Source organism: Xenopus tropicalis, chromosome 1 (assembly GCF_000004195.4).
Source record: "Xenopus tropicalis strain Nigerian chromosome 1, UCB_Xtro_10.0, whole genome shotgun sequence".
Classification (NCBI taxonomy): domain Eukaryota; kingdom Metazoa; phylum Chordata; class Amphibia; order Anura; family Pipidae; genus Xenopus; species Xenopus tropicalis.
In genome coordinates this window covers 119,581,243-119,603,160 of record NC_030677.2, presented here as the reverse complement: position 1 = coordinate 119,603,160, position 21,918 = coordinate 119,581,243, and the positions used below count along the sequence as shown (strand labels likewise).

The following is a 21,918-nucleotide window of genomic DNA, read 5'->3' as shown; positions in this document are numbered from 1 at the left end:
ATGCCTATATTTCTTGTGTGATGTGAATTTGCCTCCTTTTTTCCTGAAGGTACACAGCATGTCTTTCTTCTTCCTCATCAAGTTACATGACACATTGAAAAAACAGTTATGTGGAAGAGTTGATAAAAGCACAGCTTGGAAAGCCATTTCTTTTTGCATCTGTTTTTATCCCTTCCTCTTGCGCACAAAAACGAGTGTTTCAGTGGCTAGACAACAGATCAAATTTGGTGCCAGTAAAATGTTACGGAGACTTTTCAACTCCAGACACTCACAGAAAACAGGTTTTAAACTTAAACTGTATGGGCAATGGTGCACAGAGTGATTTTGGTATTTTAGGCCTGCATTTTTGGAGCGGATATGGGGGCTTAATCACCTGAGAACTCCCCCCTTTGCCTGTGATATCATTTGCCTGAAATTGCTTATGCAGATGTATGTCAGCCAGTTGTCACTTATAAATGTGACCATTCTCATTTTCAAGTGGCAGTCTCCTGACAATCAACTGCAAAAGTGCAGTAGCCGTGACACGTAACTGCTACTAGTAGCTCTGTGTGTCTTCACACTAAAGATTGTGGGAACATTGCTCTCTGTTAGGCTACTGCTACACGGGGCTAAGTTTTGGCCTTTACATAAATGAAGGGCGAGAATTAACCGATCAACTGACTCATGTGTCTGCACCTGAGCTTCATTGGCCTGAGTAAAGAAATGCAAAAGTCAGTGAGGGTAGCAGCAGGACCCTCTGTGTGTGTGTGTGTGTGTGGGGGGGGGGGGGGGGGTGATTAGGTTCATCTTTAGTAGACAACTCTGAGTAACAAAAAAGGTCAAGGCACTTGACACTTATATAAACAGCCTGACCTATGGCTTGTTGAATCAACCATCCAGTTTGTCACACCTATTGAGAACTTGTACAGCGAAGAATTACCCATGTTTCTACAGGCCTATCATTTTGTTTGCTTGGGATAAGCTAGGCTTACGCGTTTGGTGAATAATGAAGCAGCCAGGCATTCCAATTGGCCATATGGTAGCTATCTGTTTGACTATTAGTCTCCTTCAAAATCCTTCAAAAGCAAAGCAAAACAAAATCCATTACACCCCCAGACGGGCGTTACTATGTCCATATAAACCTTTGCTCTGCGATAAAAAAAAGCTGAGCTAAAATGTGTGTTTAAAGAGGAGACATTCTTGTCTAAATGATGAAATTCAAACAAAGCCTCTTTAGAAATGCAGCAACAAAGCAAAGTTTCCTGGATGTTTTAGACAATGGCTGCATGTAAGATTAATGCTTGTGCTGACAGAATGGCTAGAAATGGCAGCATTACCCAAGTCATGATAACCTTTACATAGGCAACCTTTTAGAAGAGATCACCTGCTTTTTGGGGGGGGATAATACAGGTATTGGGTATTGGATCTATTATACACAAACCATTATCCACAAAACACTCCAAAATACTGTAAGGTCAATTACCTTTTTTATTTTAAGCAATTTCCCTTTTTGTATAAATTCTTATTTTATGTAACTACAAAATGCCAATATCAAGAAAGTTAAAACAGTGACTATTTTGATACTACATGTTGAGTGCTGATCAGTGAACAGGCAGACAGGGCAGTTTTAACCACAACTATTAGCAGTGGCAATCACCCCCCATCCCATGTGCAATAGCCTTTAGGGAAATGGCACATGGGGCATTTTGTTGCTCAAATTTTCTTGTTCCCTAACATTTTGGCACCCCCAAGTGAGTTAGCCTTTCCTTGTCCTTTAAATACCTTTGCGTTGCTCTATATGTGAGTCTCTTCAATTAAAACTACCTCAGGGAGCAATTTATGGGTTATGGCATACTGAGAGATTTGCTACCCGTGCCGCATTGTAGTACAGAGAGCGCAATGTATTTTGTATTGACTTTTTTTGGCATTTCTTTAAATCTTAGGAGTGCTGCCCTTGTTTTAGTACTATCACCCAGGTTTGTTGCTGCACATGGTGTGCACTCTTTGTACTCGCAAGGCAACTTCGGGCATTTTTTGGCATTTCTTTAAATCTTAGGAGTGCTGTCCTTGTTTTTGTACTATCACCCAGGTTTGTTGCTGCACATGGTGTGTACCCTTTGTACTCGCAAGGCAAGGTTTTCCCACCGGTGATTTACATTATTGTCGGTGGGAAAGGATTTAGAGGAGAGTAATCGCCTACGGACAGCTAATCTCCTTGTGTGCCAGGAGCTTTTGACTGCTTTCTGTTAAAGTCTACAGCAAACCTATGCATTTAGGGAGGTGGCACATGGGGAGATTAGTCATCCGCAATAAGTCTACCGTGGGTGACTAATCTCCTGCGTCACTTTGGTTTTCTGAAGTCACCCGAAGTTTCCTTTAGAGGCGACTTTGGAAAACAAAGGGACGTGTATGCCATACCACTGGCGATTTACATTCTTTCCTGGCAAGAATGTTGGCATTTCGGGGAGATTAGTCGCCCTCAGTACCGAAGATTTATCGCGGGCCACTAATCTTTCCATGTGGGTGACTGATCTCTCTGAAATGTCTTTCCACCGGCAACAAAGGGAATCGCTGATGAAAAGGCCTACACATCACTTAGGTGATGCAAAGTTTCCTCTTGAAGCAACTTTGTGCAACTTCAATAATACAATGCAACGTGTAGGCCTTTCTACCGGTGATTTCCTTTGTTGGAGGTGGAAAGGTATTTTGGGATTAGTAGCCTGAGGTAACAGAGTGGGTGACTAATTACTTTCTGGGACATTACACTTATACAAAAAAAAAAATCTAATTTTAGTGGGGAATATGTTGCCTTCTAATTAGATATTGTAGTTGTCTAAAGCTGATCTTAAACCACTAGGTTTAAAACTGTATCAGCGGGAGTTGTTTATACCAAAATAAAAAATGTCTCCACTTAGAACAGTGATCCCCAACCAGTGGTTCGTAAGCAACATATTGCTCACCAGCCCCTTGGATGTTGCTCCCAGTGACATCATAACAGGTGCCCATTTTTAAATTCCTGGATTGGAGGCACATTTTAGTTGCATACAAACCAGTTGTACTGACAAACAGAGCCTCCTGTAGGCTGCCAGTCCACATAGGAGCTATCAAATAGCCAATCACAGTCCTTATTTGGCACCCTCAGGTACATTTTTCACGCTTGTTTTGCTCACGGGTAAAAAAGGTTGGGGATCCCTGAATTAGAAGGTAGTTCCCTACAAATCAGAAAAAATGGTGTACTGGTTACATATTACCCTCCTACATACTGTCTGTCCCTTATTACATTACATTATCTAGGGCACTGGTAGGAGGATAAGTGTGGGTGACAGAATGCTCTGTGTGCCATTGCCCTAAGGAAACTCCCCACCCTCTGTTTTTAATGTTACCCCCCCCCTCCCCAAAGTGTCACGTATTAGCTACCTGCTCCTTCCAACTGCATCTCTGCCATTGGTAAAAATCACCACCAAGTAATAGCCATGTGCCAGTCTTGTTCTGGCTTCCAGTGCACATGTTCCTCACATGTTGCACTCTAAATACAATAACTAGACTAGATTCATAGATTTTCTTAAGACACAGTGTTGTGACCTCCATGCTCCCCTCACAGAACCGCAGCTGTCTAAATCTCCTTGCTGGCCTGCAGCTGTTTCCCATTCATTTGGATGGAAAATTCAAATGAACATTGCATATGACATGGTGCACATGGATGCTGGTATTGTTAAATAGCGAATGTTTTCTTGTGCCAAGCTCTGCTAGAGCATAACTTGGCTTTGGACTTTTTCCATTGATGGTGTGTGCCCCAGGATTGCAGCAGTTGTGGCTAATATTCACATTGTCTAGTCCAGAGACTTCAGTGCAGGAGTATTCTATTTTTACTTGCTTTTTAAATGCCTTTTATGATTAATTCTAATACTTTAATATGTATAGACATCTGGATAGGTATAAATGAAATATTTCATTCCAGTTATTTCAGATCTACAAGTCTCTGCATGCCCACACACAGCCTAACTTTCATAGAAAAAGGCGCTTGACTTATGGAATGTACATGCATTAGTATTCACAATAATTCATATAATTTACCTGGAAGTGATTGGGGCTGTCTTGTAGGAAATATGATTTTTTCTAAAATCATTGGTTTATAGAATTAGGTATTGTTTGATGAGTTATGATTAGTACAAACCAGAAAAGAAACCCAGGGAACTATAAAATAGCCTATACCTTTGTTTCCCAGCGAGATTATTTAATCATTTGAAAAATCTTTTTAAATCCACTACGTCTTGTAGGTTCTCTCATTCAGAGCTTGTCTGCTTCACTTAACTGCTGATTAGCTGCAGAAAAAGAGACCATGAAAATTCATGTATTATTTCCCAAATGTCTTCTAGGGGTTTTCTTCTTTCCTGGCACAACTGTCAGTATAGCTAATTCCGCAGGAGACACCCTGGCAAAGATGAGGAATCTGAGGCTCCTGCCATAATCAGTTGTTACTTCAAAGCCCTATCTGTTCAACACACTGCCCACCTCCTGTGCTAAGGCTTGCTTCTTCTGTCTGTTAAAACTCACACTCCAGAACCATCTGCTGGCTTTTATATATCTCTTCCTTGTCTTCTGTTGTTTTGTCTCACTTCACTGGTGGTGTGCCAGTACTTTTATACTCACATTTGTATTTGCTTGGTTTAGTCATTGCATTGCACTGCATTGTACATTGAATGTGCAGGTTGAGAACATGATGCCAATTTGATGCTTAACCTTAATAATCTGTTTTTTGTGGTTAAAAGATATTCTTGCAAAAGTCTTTCTATAGCATTAACTAGCCATGTTGTGAGTGCCATTAGGGGCAGCATTTTATCTTTTGATCTTTTGTGTATATATTCATCCACTACATGGAGCATATATAATGGTGTGTGAAATATTTTATGCCATAAAGGCTTAGGTTTAAAATGTCATATTTCTAAAATTATTTAAATAATCTATCATTTTTTCATTTATCATGCCATGCTTAGGGTTTCCACCTGGCTGAATTTTACCAGCCTATTACAAAGTTACAAATTTGACATCACTCCGTGATGTCACCACTGGCCTTCCCTGGGCCAGTGGCCAATAAGATTGGTGGCCTCACCAAACAACCAGATCTTATAGTGTATGGCCACGTTTAGGGGCATTTGATGCCTACTAGGAGGATAGGTAGAAGTCACATGGATTCTTAAGGGACTTTTGGTGCCTGCCAGGAGGCAGTGTAGGGTCCTGCACTAACTGGTCTTTGCAGGATATGTATATATGTACTAGCTGTATTTTGGTAGGATATGTATCTGGGTGTATGTACACTGCTTGTAAAATTGTGGACAACAACATAGCTGATAATATCCTTCCATTGTAAAGCATTTAATTATGCAATTACACTATTATCAAGTATCTTTGTGCAATTACACTATTTTACTGACATACTAAATGTTTTACTACTTTCACAAGGGCAACAAAAAGCCCTGTAAGCCATGGCCCTTAGTACCTAAGCAGTCCTTTTGCTATGCTGAAAAAGTTAGACTGTCTCTAGTGAAAGTTATTAGTTTTTATCTTAGGGCTCTGGCACACGGGGAGATTAGTCGCCCGCCGGTGGGATGGCACACACTGCGCAGGCGATTTCGGCAAATCGCTGAAGTTGCCTCGCGAGGCATTTTTGGCGATTTGCCGAAATCGCCTGCGCAGCGTGTGCCATCCCACCGGCGACTTACATTTTCGCCGGTGGGATGGTAGTTCAGGGAGATTAGTCGCCGTGGGCGACTAATCTTTGTCGCGGGCGACTAATCTCCCCGTGTGCCAGAGCCCTAAGTTTTCTTTAGCCTGACTGTGTACATGACTTGCAGATATAAATTGTGATTATAACAGTCATGACAGCCATAGTTATGTCCTTTTTTGTCAAGCTATTATATAAAATAGTATAATAGTAATATCTGCAGTCACCGTTGGCCCCAACAGTTTTTATAGACATTTTTTAAAATGGGTTAGGCCTGGGTATTGTATATGCTAAATGTGGGGTTAAAGGAACAGTATACCTCGAAATTAACCTATTTATTTAATTAAGTATGAATTCAGATACTGGTTTTCTAAGATAGTTTGCAATTGGTCTTCATTTCGATGCTATGTACGTTTGTCTACTGCCTTTTATTTTGGAATTTAAGGTGTTAAATGTTGCTAGGGTACCACTAACCAAAGTAACCAAAGATCTAGACAGGAGCTTGAATGAAACTCAAAAATTCCCCTAACTAAATTGCAAATTGTCATACAATATCAGAGTCTACATTGGTTAAGGTAAGCAGTCCCAATCTAACAGAGGTAGTTTATCTCTTTCTAAACTGTAAGCAGTAAACTGAGAGATGGAGTGTCCTTGTGCAAGAGGGGATTTATCCATGCATCTGGTTTAACATAGTTAAAACACCTGTTTTGCACATGTGGGATGGTGTTCCTCACCACGTTGTGCCTAGATGCTCCGATATTAAAGATGAAAATAGTAGGATTGCATGCTTCCTATACCTGCTTACATTTGAAATGTAAACATTAGGTATGCCTATGCTCTTTGTTTTAAACAGTTAGTTTAGAGGCTAATATCATGACCCAATGCTTGTTGCAGGCTATTTACTCTTTAGGGCTCTGGTACAGGGGGAGTACTCGTGTGCCAGAGCCCTTAGGGTAAGGGGTCTGGCACACGGGGAGATTAGTCGCCCGCGGCTAATCTCCCCGTGTGCCAGAGCCCTAAAGACACACAGAGCTACTAGTAGCAGCTAATTGTCACGGCTACTAAAATAGACTGCTAATCTTCACTGATAATTGTCTCTGTGTGTGTTTTAGCAGAGGCAATTTCTTAGTATTGTCTATGGCAGGGTATTTTCTGGCGTTTAGTAGATAAGTTAGTGATAAGTAGCTGCTACTAAGTAGCTTCATGTGTCTTCACCCTTAGGGCTCTGGCACACGAGGCGATTTGTCACCGGCGATTTTTAAAAGAGCGATTTGGAGACAAGACGAGCGACAAGACGCCAATGCTAAATCAATGGAAATCGCCAGCGTCAAAACATACGAGGCTACTTCAAATCGCCTGCTGTTTCAAATCGCACACAGACCCTTTTCTGAGCGACTTGAGTAAACATGAGGGGGGGTTAACTGTTGAGTGTACCATGGGTAGCAGATCGCCTGGAGCTCAACTCGCATGAAATCTCTTCGTGGGTATTGTTGTGGCGACTTGTCGCCAAAGCGTCAGGGGGAAAAAACGCAGGCGACAAATCTCCTTGTGTGCCAGAGCCCTTATAACATATTAATACATTATTGTTTGCTTTTACCTATATCCATTAAATGAAGGGTTTTTTTCAAACTAAGACGATTTAACATTACAAGGTTTTTCATTATATGAACTGCTCTGTGGTTTTGTGCCAGAGGGCAACCAGATTAGGTAGCTTATGTATACATTCAAAATCAAATAGTTTTTTCTCTTAGCAGCAATGGTAATCCTCAAATAACATAACTTTGTCTGGTAATAGCCTCTTTTAGGAAAAATGGTGGAGGGTGTTCTTAAATAAATGTAGTTCTGCAGAACCTCAATTGACAGAGAAAAGAAGAAAATTACATAAATCTCAGATGTTGAACTGCAGCCCTCAGGTTGTTTTTTTTTTGTATTTGTTTTTTTTGTTTGTTTTTTTAAACAGCAACTCCTAGCATTCCCATGAAAGCCTTCAGTTGTCTGTGAGCTTATGAGAGTTACAGTTCAGCAGGTGCTGTAGCACTCCAGGTTGGGCATACCAATTGTCGACTCATTTTGCCAATTGCTGTCTATAAATAAATCAAGTACCCCTTCTCATAACTAAATTTGATTAACAGGTTTGGTAATTTTGCTTTATAGTAAAGTAAATATGGTACTATTGTATGAAACAACTGCACAGAGCAGCTCTTACACTGTAAGCATTTTAATCTTCCAGAGAAATCCACTTGTTCCTAAACCAGATGGCCACACACGGTCATTTAGACACACTGTCAACATTAATACAAATGGTGGGAGGCACTATATCTGGCATTGACTGTATTTTACGGGGCGGCTAGTCAGAAAGGGTTAATGGCAGATGCCTAGGGGTACCAGATCTGATTTTGATCAGCAAGTGGGTGGTTCAGAGTATGCCATTTTAGGAAAACTCTTTTAAAACATCAGTATAAATAGGAGACCCATGGTGTTAAAAAAGAAAAATTATCAAAATCAGAAAAATAAAACCAACGAGAAACTGGTGAACCATGAAAAGTTGTTGCTGTGCAAAATCTTAGGTTAATTTTAAAATCAGTTCTCATATTAGTCCCACTGTTTCTGTAGGGTAAAAAATGCTTGTGACTTTTTTAAATGCCCTCGTGAATTAAAGACAAAGTATGCAGATTGTGAGAAAAGTTGGTGGAAGGCTATAAATCTGCCTGCTCATTTTGAACGCCAACAATAGATTGATTTACAGGGAGAAGCAACTGTTAGGCTTATGGAAGCTATGTGCACAAAGATGCAACTAAGCACAAAGATTTGCACTGCTTCCACATTACTTGCAGCCCCTCTCTCTCTCTCTCTTCCCTGCCTGATTTACTGACACAGTAATCCTAATAAAAATATTCCCGAGATAGGCTGATAAGATGACACCTGCAGCGGTTTATGGGTGTGCAAGACAGTCCTTTGTATCTGATACTTGCATTGCACAGCCTTTTGGAGTCTTGGCTTTATATTTGTAGTGCCATAAGTCAATGCACATTGTTTGTTGGCACTTTGTAAATAAATTAGAGTAATACAGGGTATGGGACCTGTTATCCAGAATGCTCGGGACCTGGGGTTTTCCGGATAAGAGATCTTTCCGTATACTTCTTGTTCCGTGTTATCTGAAAGGAAAAATCTATAAAAATTCTTTCTGTAATTTGGATCTTCATAACTTAAGTCTGCTAAAAATTATTTAAATATTGAATAAACCCAATAGGATTGTTTTGGCTCCAATAAGGATTAATTATATCTTAGTTAGAATCAAGTACAAGGTACTGTTTATTATTACAGAGAATAATTTGGAACTTTCTGGATAAGGGATCCCAACCCTGTATATGGCTTTTATTTATCCAATGCTATGTTTTTCTAGCCTTTGCCAAGATTCAGCTTGTGAATGATCTGTCAAAGATCAGACATACTCCATTCTGGTGTTCTAAAGCAGCAACAACTGTACTGTTCCTACACTTACCTCAGTATAAAGGAGAACTAAACCCTAAAAAATGAACTTATGTACTGAACTTAGTGAACCAGCCTAAAGGTTCAGCATCTCTATAGTAAGAATGGTCCAGGCCTTTAAATTTGTCACAGGGGGTCACCATATTGGAATCTGTTAGAAGTGTCAATGACTCTCACATGCTCACTGTGGCTCTGAAGCAGCTGTTGCCAAGCTAAGCAGAAAATTAAGTTGATACTAAAGGGATGATTATTCATTTCTGATGCTAATTGCATTGGTTTCTGAGCTGCCGTTTAGTAATTATCTGTATGAATTACTAATTAGCCTTATACTGGCAGCCGCACAGAGCATGTGCAGTGAATCAGCAGGAAAGAAAATGGGGAGCAACTGGGGCATCTTCAGAGGCAGAGATCTTCCCTGCTAAAGGGCTATGGTTGCCTTGGGCTGGTACAGAAGCCCAAAACATAATGTACAATTTTCTAGCCTGCTTCTTTAGCCAAGCTTTAGTTATCCTTTAATAAATTGATCTACCTAGTCTGTTTTCATTTAAGTCTGGGACTTTGCACATTAATTGAAAGAACCTTTCACGGTGTTAATGGTGGGTAACAATTACCAGTGAGGTGCATTGAAATGCAGTCTCCTTGACTGAAAACCTGTCCATTTAGTCATTCATTGTATTAAGGAAGTTTGTTCTGTTTGACAAGCCAACTAGGGATGCCATCTGTCTTGTGTGAAAGAGTATCTTCCATCCTTCGTAAGGACATTTCTGAATGTTTTCATGCCTTTGCACGACTTGAGATATGTGAAACCCAGCTGCTGTTTTTAATTGGTTAAGTGAGAGAGCAGCCTTTTCTTTGGCACTGGTAAATCTGGCCACACTGGATATGTTGGTGTCATCTGGGAATGGCTTTATTACACTGATCTAACAGGGACACAAAAGTGCAGCCCAATCCAGTTGCAGGACAGCTAATGACCCACATGTACACATGCTAATGAGGCATTCTAGTTTTGTGTTTTGGACAGTTGTATTTAATTCTCAAAATTGTACTTGTTGGAGATTCTCAGCCGGTATCTTTCAGCTGGGGAAGAATCACCTCAACCCACCTCAAAGATGTCTATAAATATATACAGTCCTTTCAAGAAGAGACTTATAAATGCTGTCGCCAGATTTACTTTATTCCTTTAAAATTATACATTATTTTTGTGCTTGGTAGTAGAGAGACTTTTTCCTTAGCTATTTCTATTTTCTTTCTGACAGCCAATAGAAACGATATTGCTTTATGGCACGATTTTTAAATATACAGTATGCTAAGTTTAGAATCTCCCACAGAGTCTCCCATGGAACTAAACAGGGTCAAATACCCTTAATGTGAATAGCTCACATAAGCAGTACTAAATACTATCACCCCCAAATAGCAGAATGGCATAAAAGCAGTCAATTACATTCTGACAATTTGACATGGATGTGTAGTGCCTTTCTATTACAAGTCTTTACCATTTATAAATAAGTAACCCTTAAACAGGTGGTTTACCTTTGCATTAACTTTTAGTGTGATGTAGATATTGATATTCTGAGAATTTGCAGTTGGTCTTCATTTTTTTATTTTTTGTGTTTTTTTTGTTTTTGTTATTTAGCTTACTGTTTAGCAGCAATCCTATTTGGTATTTCAGCAGCTGGTCTGATTGCTTGGGTCTTATTTATCCTTGCAATCAGGCAGTTATATAAGTACAAAACTTGAATATGAAAAGGTAAAGGACTGAATATGGACATAAGTAACAAAAAGTAATAATAACAATAAAATTGTAGCCTCCAAGAGCCGCCGGGGTCAGTGACCCCCATCTGAAAGCTGAAAAGTGGTAAAAAAACGAAGGCAAATCATTTAAAACTATCAAAAATAAATAATGAAGACCGGTTGCAAAGTTGCTAGGAATTATGCATTCTATAACAAAGTAAAAGTTAACTTAAGGATGAGGTCACACAATGTATGTATGTATATGTATGTATGTATGTATATCTTTATTTATAAAGCGCTGCTTATGTACGCAGCGCTGTACAGTAGAATACATTAATACAAACGGAGTATTAATAGATAAATACAAAGTATTACAATAAATACAGAGTATTACAATAAACACAAATATAAGATCCTGTTGCAATAAGATAAGAGTCAAACAGAACAGATGCAGCTTCAAGACTGGAGCAATATGCTCGCAGCAACAGTCAAGAGACAGTTTCACCCTCACCTCCCACCCCAAGTGTATATCCCCCACTCTCTGCAGCCCCTGAGAAGCCACAGACTGCAGACCCTCCCTCAGCACCAACCCCTGCAGATCTTATGTCAGCCATCTTGCAATGTCAAACCAGTTTAACCTCAACTTTCACTTCTAAAATTGAGGAGCTGAAAATTGATCTTTCTTTAATTAAAGTGATACTGTCACGAAAAAACTACTTTTTAAAATATGAATCTACATAAAAAGTTACCTATAGGTCATGTTGATCATTTTTCACTGATAGGGCTGCTTTTGTGAGTAATTGTTACTTGAAGTTCCTAAACCAGAGTGTTTTGCCAACCTGACTGTCCCTTCTCATCCTGTCAGCTATAGCGTCTAATGCTAACGGCCTAGTGCTGCACAAATATGGCCGCCGCCTCATAGAGAAACATGGGGGATCAGATAGGAAATGTAAAAGCCTCAGGAAATACGTTAATGGCAAAATTATAAAGCTCATGCAAGGATAATGTTATAAAAGATGTAAAAAACAGTTTTATTTCTGGTGTCAGTATCATTTTAAGCAGGATATTCAAAATATACGGGAGAGAACGGGCCCACTAGAGTGGGGGGGGGGGTTGAAAGACCGTACTGCCAACCTACCCCAAGAACTAATCCAGGTTAAACTGCAGCTCCAAACAGTGATGGACCGCATGGATGACCTGGATAACCGGCAGCGCCGCTCAAATATCAGAGTGTTGGGACTCCCTAAAAGATCCGAAGGCAGTCAACCTGAACTATTTGTGGAAAAAGAGTTACTTGGCCAAGATATATTCTCTTCACAGTTTGTGGTGGAACGGGCACATCGAGTACCTCTAAGACCTCTCCCTCCTGGTGCTCCACCAAGGGCATTTTTGATCAAGCTCCTCAACTATAGAGACAGAGATGCCGCCCTGAGAGAGGCTAGAAGGAAGGGGGACCTACAATATGCAGGCACCAGAATATCCCTCTACCCGGATTACTCGTCTACAGTGCAGAAAGAGCGTAGCTCTTACATGGGAGTCAAGCTCAAGCTCAGAGGTCTCGGCTTGGAATATGCAATGCTATACCCTGCTAAGCTTAAAGTAATGGAAGGAGACAGAGCTCACTTTTTTGAACAGCCAGAGCAGGCACTGGAATGGCTCGAACAAAGGCCCCGCAATCCCCGGAGTCCGCAGAGAGAGCAGCGTTAATGCATAGGAATTGAAAGGATACCTGCTTTGAATTTTGCATCGCTGTGATTCTCCTTGGTCCTTGCAGTAGTGCCACTGACTGTTTTCCCTGACCGTTCCCTCGGGGATATTGTGCAATCCACTAAAGAGGGATTCCCAAACTGGTGGCTGGGTACACTAGTTTTCATTCGTCATCCTGGGAATTAAACAAACACTGGAGTAGAACTCTGGACCACAGGATTTTAAGTGCACCTGTAACACTGGGAATAGAATTGTAGTGCCATTGGATACAGCCAAAGCCTTCAACACCGTCCAGTGGCAATACCTTTTGGTAGTACTGAATCGATATGGCTTTGGTCCTAGATACAGAAACTGGATACAGCTGTTGTATGCCCACCCACGAGCTAAGATTCTAGTCAACGGCAGGCTCACAGAGGACATACCTCTGGAGAGAGGTACTCGCCAGGGGTGTCCTCTCTCCCCAATGTTGTTTGCCCTGGCCATTGAACCCCTAGCTGTGCGTATAAGGGCACATGAGGCAATTGAGGGCTTATGCATAGGAAATATTACAGAAAAAATATCACTATATGCAGACGACATGTTGCTTTATTTGGCAAACCCACATCAAGCTTTGGCAAACCTCCTGGCAGTGGTCTCTGAATTTGGTCAGTATTCTGGACTTAGAATTAACCACTCCAAGTCAATTATATTTCCTATAGACCCCCTACCTCCAGGTACCCCTGACCCCATATCACAACTCCCAAGTTGTGACCTCATTCAAATATCTTGGTATTACTGTACATAAGGACCTAAATATGTATGAACAATTAAATCTAAACCCGGTGGTGCAGGCTTTAACCAACAAAAAATCCGTATGGCAAGACCTGCCTCTCTCCCTCCCTGGCAGAGTTAATATTTTTAAAATGATTTTTCTCCCTAAGTTTTTATATGCCCTACACAACTCCCACGTGAAATGGTTCAGTGGAGTAGGCAAAATAATTAGAGAATTCCTCTGGGCAGGAGACCATCCATGCCTCAATATTAAAATACTGCAGGCACCTTCCTCTGGAGGAGGCCTGGCTTTACCAAATCTCAATCTCTTCTTCTTAGTTGCCCAGTTAGTTTTTGCCCACTGGTGGATCGTCCCCAACATTAATAATCCAGCAGTGGTCCTGGAGGCTGCAACATTGGGTTCGTACGAGGCCCTATCAAAGCTCCCCTATCGTGGAACCTCCCCTTTCTATGCCACCACACACCCCCATGGCCACAGTGGTACAGGCCTTCCAGAAATCACAGAAGCTGGCTCATTGTGCTCTTGAGACTTGGTCGCCACGGACCCCACTTTGGGGTAATAAAAAGCTCCCACACTTCCACGCTTTCCCGCTTTCCCAGACATTGCAAGATGGGCACAGCTAGGTATTGAAACTTTAGGGGACATTGTCACTGGGGGTGAATGTAAGACATATGACATACTGAGACAAGAGGTGCACCCCCTCCAAACATGCACTTTAGATTCCTGCAGCTACGCCATGCCTTTAACATCCAATTCCGTGTGAGGCCTTTAAGGGTAGCCCAGACAACCATGGAGTCCTATCTCCACAGACAGGACCTGTCCAAACCCCTCTCTTGGTTTTACACCATACTGTCTGCCTCAGGCCCTTCCCCTTTACAGAAAGCCAAAATCAAATGGCAGAGGGATATTCCCGCGCTTGACGACGAGATGTGGTCAGATGCCCTTAAACAAGTGACAGAAATATCAATCAGTATGAGGGACAGATATATTCAGATAAAATTTTTAAATAGAGCGTACCTAACCCCCCACCGCCTGGCCAAAATCTATGAAAATGTCTCTGACCAATGTCCCAAGTGCAGAAGTGACGTAGGTACTCTATTTCATGTTTTTTGGTCCTGCCCAGTGATACAGAGATTCTGGGGCAAAGTTCTACAGTTCCTTACTGAGAAGCTTGCCCTCCCAAACATACGCTAGGACTGTTTGCTAGGACTAACCGGTGACCGGCAACTCTGCTCCTACTCTAGACTCTGCTATCTGCAGAAATCAATTCTAATGCATTGGAAGTCACTAGCTCCTCCTCCTTTCCAATTTTGGCGGAAATTGGTGGATGATTCCCTTCCCAGTCAGAAACTGACTTATCTAGCAAGGGGGTGCCTGGAGAAATGTAACGCTGCATGGGGCACGTGGCTGGACCTATAAAGTTGGTGAACATGGATAACTAGTAACCCTGTACAACTAGAACTGCTACCTTAGCCTCACCATCCCCTCCCCCCCCCCTTTTCTCTTTCTTCCTTTCTTCTCTACTTTGTTTTTCTCTCGTTGAATTGTTTGTTATATAAAATATGCAAAATAAAATCTTTAAAATAAAAAGATAAGAGTCAAAGACACAAGAGGATGGAGGTCCCTGCCCCGTAGAGCTTACAGTCTATATGGGAGGGTAACTTACAGACACAAATAGGCAAATATAAGTGCTGTAGGTCTCAGTGGGTGACATTACAATATGCTACAAAATATAGATATGTCAGAGAAGCGGATCAGCTTTCCTACACTGCCCCTGTGCCTGCACTGAAGACTACACACTACACTTCAGTGCAGCCACACGTGGCGGAGCAAAGGTCTGTCCAAAAATGCCTGTGGACCTCAGCTCCACCTCAGCTCCACTACGTGTGACTGCACAGGCAGCCTGGCAAAAAAATGCAGGGCTGAGAGAAGCAGATTTACGTTTCATATGAACTTGCCCATAAGCTGAACTACCCATTTAAATTGCCCCAAAGAACCATTAGTCTGCCATAAACTCAATTGGGTTCACTGTCTGTCAAGATCTTTAAGGAGTAAGTGTCTTACTAGAGAAAGGGCCACGTTGCCGTGAAGATGCATGTATGTGTCCATATATCCAGCATTTAAGAAAAATGAAAAAAACTTATTAAGTTATGTTACATTTTTCAGGTGTCTACCAAAATGTCTCCAAAAAATTATTCATTCTACCAAATGCTATTATTTATGTGCTGTATTAATTTCCTTCCAATACTGTAGTGCAGTCTTCATTTAAATTGTTGAAGTCTTCATTATTTAACTGAATTATCATAAGCTCTTATATCTCGGAGCAGAGAAACTGCATAGGCAGCACATTATTCAGATGTTTGCAAACCACTGCTTGTTGCACTATACATCAAAATGTAGACTAGGTTTTTTGAAAAGCATCAATATTTTAAAAAACCCAAATTATTGTTGAAAGTCCACTCCATGTATTCAGCTGGCATAAAAAATCCCAAGCCAGGAAGGGGATCCTGTCAGTGTTTTCATTAAATCATAGGTTTACAGTGCCTCCCAGGGACTAAGGACTGTTAAGCACAAGATACTTGAAATGTCAAATGTTTTGAAAAGACAAGATATTAGTACACTATTAACTTTGTTTTTTCTCACTTTACAGTCAGGTCAACCGAGCCCCGCAAGTTCCAGTTCCAGCTCCAGTTCCAGTTTGGCCCCCCCACCTCATAACCACAGACAAGGTATTTAACCACAGAGAGAGATGAGGCTATGTCTTAATCAAAATCAAAGGCTACTGCGTTATGTATTTACATAGTAATATAGTTAGTAACATAGTAAGGTTGAAAAAAGACACACGTCTATCAAGTTCAACCTTAATGCCTATATATATAACCTGTGTAACTGTTAGTTGATCCAGAGGGAGGCAAAACACCCCTTCTAAAGCCTCTCTAATCCAGGGTAAACAACCCTAAATTGGCCAGTCTTTCTTCACAACTGAGACTTTCCATACCCTTTACCAGCTTAGTTAGCCTTCTCTGTACCCTCTCTAACTGAATAATATCCCGCACTGGAGACCAAAACTTGGAAAAGAAAGATAAGTAATACAAATATATCAATGAGATTAAAATTGTAGCATCACAGAGCAATATATTTTTGGATGCTGGGGCCAGTGACCCACATCTCAAAGCTGCAGTGAAAGCACAGAGGAATGGGGCACAGGGAAATCCAGAAATTCATTTGGGCAAACATGCAAAACTGGAAAAACAGGAAAACAGTGCAAAAAAACGTGTATTGTGCCAGATTTTTGCACTTTGCACCCTGCCTTCCATGTCATAAATGAGCTCTAAAGATTGCTTCTGATGAGCTTGCATGGTTGGCAACCACTTGGGTCTGTTTTTTGACCACAGTGTATTGGGGTAGAGGTATCCAAGGAGTTTAGCCCTGCAGAATAAAACTTAGAAACTCTAGCAAATTTTCTGCTATTATGACTTAAACTTATTTTAAAGGGATGGTTAACATTTTATGTTAGCTTTTAGTATGTTATAGAATGTTCCATTCCTAGCAAATTTGCAAGTGGTCTTCATTATTTATTTTGTATAGTTTTTAATTATTTGCCTTCTTTTTCTTCCCCTTTCTAGCTTTCAGATAGAGGTCACTGACCCTGGCAGACAAAAAATTCTGGCTAAAATGTATTGTTATTGTTACTTTTTATCATTTATCTTCCTATCCAGTCCTTTGCCTATTCATTTTCCAGTCTCTCATTCAAGTAACTAGTGTCGGACTGGCCCACCAGGATACCAGCAAAACTCCCAGTGGGCCCAGAAGTTAGTGGGCCCTCACGCTCCTGACCATTTGGCCTGTTTCATGGTCAGTCCCTATTTCTGAATGGGAACTAAGAGGAGAAATAGATGGGAGAATAGATGCTAGCATGTAAATAAAAGAGGCTAGGAGAATAAATAGGTTGGGCGAGGAAAGGAAGAAAAACAGTTAGGAAAGTGGGCCTAAGATCTAAGGTTTCTGGTGATCCCCTGAAGTCCCAGTCCGACACTGCAAGTAACTGCCTGGTTGCTAGGGTAAATTTCACCCAATCAACCAGATAGCTGCTGAAATACCAAACTAGATAGCTGCTGAACAAAAAGCTAAAGCTGGCCATACACGCGCCGATAATATCGTATGAAACCTCGTTTCGTATGATATTCGGTGCGTGTATGGCAAGTCGGCAAGTCGACCGATATCGCAGGAGGCTGCTGATATCAGTCGACTTGCCGATCGGCTAGGTTAAAAGATTTTGATCGGGCGCCATAGAAGGCGCCCAAGCAAAGTCTGCCGTCAGGGCTGAATCAGCAGAAGGAGGTAGAAATCCTATTGTTTCTACATCCTTATCTGCTGTTGCAGCCCTGAACGTTAGTGGCGGATTTAATGATCTTTTGTGTGACCATCAAAGATCGCAAATCGCCACGTGTGTAACCACCTTTAGAACTAAAAAAATAAAAAATGAAGGTCAGTTGCAACTTGTCGCAGAATATCAATATCTACATCATACTAAAAGTTAATTTAAAGATGCAATTTAAATGTCTATTTGTTCAATTTAATTTGTTAAAATTTTAATTTAAAGACCCTTTAAAGAGCAGCTTAGGTTTTTGCTGTATTTTTTGAAGAATTCATTGTGTCAAAGATTATAATCTTATGTCATATGTTGCTAATACATTCTGTCAATGATTTTGCATTGAGGTAAAATGCTGCCTTGAAAAACTCAAGACAAGGTATTAGGACCACTGTGGTTCATTGTACTTGTTTATTCTCTGGCTACCACAAAAATGTATTCTATATCTGATGAGGCCACTATTGCTAAACCCCAGGCATTTTAATTTTTTTTTTTAGAAATTTCATTTTGAGAATATACTGAAATGTTCTAAAAATCACAGAAAAAATAGAACAAACCATATGTACTTACGTAATGATATTTATACCACATACAGGAAGCCTATGGGCAAACTAATTCTGTACAGTTACACTTTAAAAAAGTACACTTAAAAATGGATGAATAATCTTGTTTATGCAAAGTGCTAGTGCTGCTTTTGTTTAATGCGTTATAGAGTAGGTGCTATTGCTTGTGATATGGCATTGCTGTACATTTCACGTTTAGGCTTAGAAAAAGCTTACTTGACCAAAATTTGACCTTGAACTCAAAGGGGAACTCTAAAACCTAAATAGATCAAAAACAGGCAAACAAAAGCTCCCTGCTACAGAAAAGCCTGCAATCAATTTGATTTGTTGTCTGGAGCCTTTTTTATCTGCAGCATCAAACTTAACCTTAACAAAGTGTGCTGCTTTGCTGTATGTCACTGTTAATTTTTCCCTTACATCTGCACGGAACAGTGCCTGTACAGAAATATTCTTACACACCACTTGTTTCTTTATTAGATGTGACTACAGCATTGTGCATTTTCCATCTGCCTTTAATGCCTAATGTGTAGAAATGGTAGGGAAGAAATGAGAAGACCATATATTATAGGCTCTCCAAATAAGCAGATCTTTCCCTGGTATGCCCACTTAAGGTGGGTTTTATTAGGCTGTTCACAACAACATACATGGTCTGACGGTAGATCAAACCTGTCTGATCAACATCCGCGCAACTTTTGTCCAGATATTGGTTGAGTAGGCCGATCTAAAGGGCCCGAATTGGAAGCTTAAAGTGGTCGTTCACCTTTAACTAACTTTTAGTACAATGTAGAGAATGCTAGTCTGAGACAATTTGCAATTGGTCTTCATTTTTTATTATTTAGTCTTTTGCTCAGCAGCTCTTTAGTTAATTTAGAAATTTCAGCAACTAGGGTCTAATTTAACCTAGCAACTAGACTTGTTTGAAGTCTTTGACATGGTTTGACATGAATATGAACAGAGAAGCTTAAATAGAAAGATAAGTGATAAAATTATAACATTGTAGCCTCACGGAACAATAGTTTTTGGCTGCTGGGGTAAGTGATCCCATTTGAAAGATGTAAAATTCACAAGAGGAAGGCAAACAATAAGTTCCAGCCTAGGTACTGTGTGCAAGGATTTTGTATCTTTGCCCAGGGTTTTCTCCTGGTACTCTGGTTTTAGGTACAGTGCTTCAAATTGCAGGGAAAGAAATATTTCTGAAAGATCCCCAGCCTCCAAACTACTACTACAGAGAGCCATAAGGCAGGCATCTTTTTGCTGTCCAGTGTGTTAATTTGCCTAGGTTTCTTTGTGTCCTGCCCAGGCTCCCTGCGGTCGATCGTAAAAGACTTACATTCTGATGACAATGAAGATGAATCAGATGATGCTGAGGACAATGACTCAGAGGGCGAGAGAACAATCTACATGCATGGAGGGAGCCGAGCTCGCAGGTATATAGAAAATAATTGTGTTTTTTTAGCAGATGTTATATGGCAAGAGAGTAATACAGCATCTCTCATGTTTGAAATCATAAAAGGTCTTTCTGTTTTAGTAAGGTAAACTCAATAAAATAACTCATTTTATAGAGATACCTAAGTAAGCAAAAATCCACTTGAATTTCACAATTTATTTATTGCACCTGCCAGCTATAGGCCCCAAAGACACCACAAGCAATGGCAATTGAGTTAGCAAAAAATCATATACCAGATATATGCATTTTACTTGAGCTTTTCTATGAGCCAACACATTTGTTGCATAATATACCATCCAGGTAGCTATTACTGATCTCTCTACCAGCTCCAATCTTTGACTTTCTCAAATTACTTCCTACTACTAATGGCTAAACTACAGGAATGGCTTTTTATTGTAGTTTTTGCAAATAAAAAGGTTTAATAACCACCAATAAATAAGTAAAGGGTTGTTATATATACATGTAATTATAGAGACAGCAGTGTTTGCTTATTAAAAAAACACCCATTAAAATATAAATTTGAGAAGGATAAAAGGTTTGTTTCCTATAAGGAACTGCACTATTTTTATGTCCTTTTACCTATGTTTTAGTTTGATTCTAGTTAGTATTAAGAGCTCTGGACCATAAGAGTAACTTAGGTAACATCTAATGGCTGTAGAGCCATAAACAAGATATCCTTGTTTAATGCTACGTGGGTTTTCTCTGTGTAGGCAGATTTTATGCTTTGCACACACAAAAAAAAACTCTCTTTAACTGTTCAGAGGGGTAGGACTTGCGGATCAATATTAAGAGCCATGTCCCAATATCTTAAGCAGTATCTGTGCTATTAAGTCATTGCTTCTGGATGCATAATTAGCCAGAGACATAAAGGAGTACTTTACATATGTCCACCCTTAATTTCTTAAGTAAGGGTTAAGGTCTCTCATTTCTGATATTAAGGCAATGCTATATATGTAGGATAAGGTGTTTTATATATTTCTATTTTCAAAAGGCTTGGTATTGCACTTCTTGCATTAAGAAGCAAATGGCACAAGCCACTTAAATACATTCTGATTTGGGATTTTTTCAGATGCATATTTTTATTTGGTTGCTCTCTGAGTCCTTTGCCTCAGAAGTGATGTTCTCATATCTTGCACATTAGTATGACCTTTATGAAGAGTCTTTCTGCAAGTTTGGATTTCTGGCTCTAGGCTGTTTAGGCTATGTATGCGCTATTAAAATGGTTCTGAATGCATTTGGTTAAGGGACACAAAGGGGTAATTTGCATCTCTTATCCTATAATTCCTTGAGTGAGGGTTTCATTTCTGGATTTAATATAATGCTATATGTGTAGGATGAGGCATGTGAATGCTTGGTATTTTCAGAAGGCTTTTTATTGCATCAAGGCAAATCTTACTCTGGCAAACCTTACACCAAGTAGAAGACAGCATTCTTTGTGCTTGCATCTGCAAAGATTCATTTTAAATGCCTAGCTTAGAAATGTGCTTAGGGCTACCTGTTATATATGAAAAAACAATGAAAGCACTTACAGCATGTAAAATACAGCAGCTAGAGAGAAAGGCAAGAGACTGAGCGAAAATTAAATATAAATCAAACTTCGAATAGTGCAAGCTGTTATAACTTCTTATTGGTTTGACTTCTCATGGGCATCACGGGGGCTCAGTGCTCAGCGCTGCCTTGCAACACTGGGTTCCTAAGTTTGATTTCAGGCAGGGCACAATCTGCAAGGAGTTGTATTTTCTATCTGCAAGGCTTTCCTCTGAATACTCTGATTTTTTCTCCTACTCCAAAACATACATGCAGGTTAATTGTCTCCTGATATAATTGGCCCTACTAAATGTGATAGGGACCTTAGACTGTAAGTTCCACTGGGGTAGGGACTGATATAAATGATGACTAATTTCTGTAATGCCCTACAGAAATGTGTTGGTGCATTATAAACTCCAGGATATAAATACCAGGAGATAACTGGCAAATTTAATGCTGAAAGAAATGTAATTGTTATTATATTAAGATGAAATTACAATTTTAAATAAATACTAGATGCAGGCTAATTGCATATTGAATATATTATCTGTATCCCTATTACATTTTTGAATCCAGTTGGAATTTTACAATCCTCATTATGCTGATGCT

At 40.1% G+C, this 21,918-nt stretch overlaps 1 protein-coding gene across 3 annotated transcripts in view; it reads left to right on the top strand.

Moving 5' to 3' along the window:
* Positions 1–21,918, top strand: part of mllt3 (myeloid/lymphoid or mixed-lineage leukemia; translocated to, 3) — a 159,584-nt gene that overhangs the window by 120,912 nt on the left and 16,754 nt on the right. For 2 of the 3 annotated variants that reach the window (XM_012963056.3, XM_012963053.3), the window contains exons 7-8: positions 16,051–16,129; positions 19,615–19,762. In XM_012963056.3, coding sequence (XP_012818510.1) covers positions 16,051–16,129; positions 19,615–19,762 — 227 coding nt within the window. 3 annotated transcript variants of the gene reach the window in all.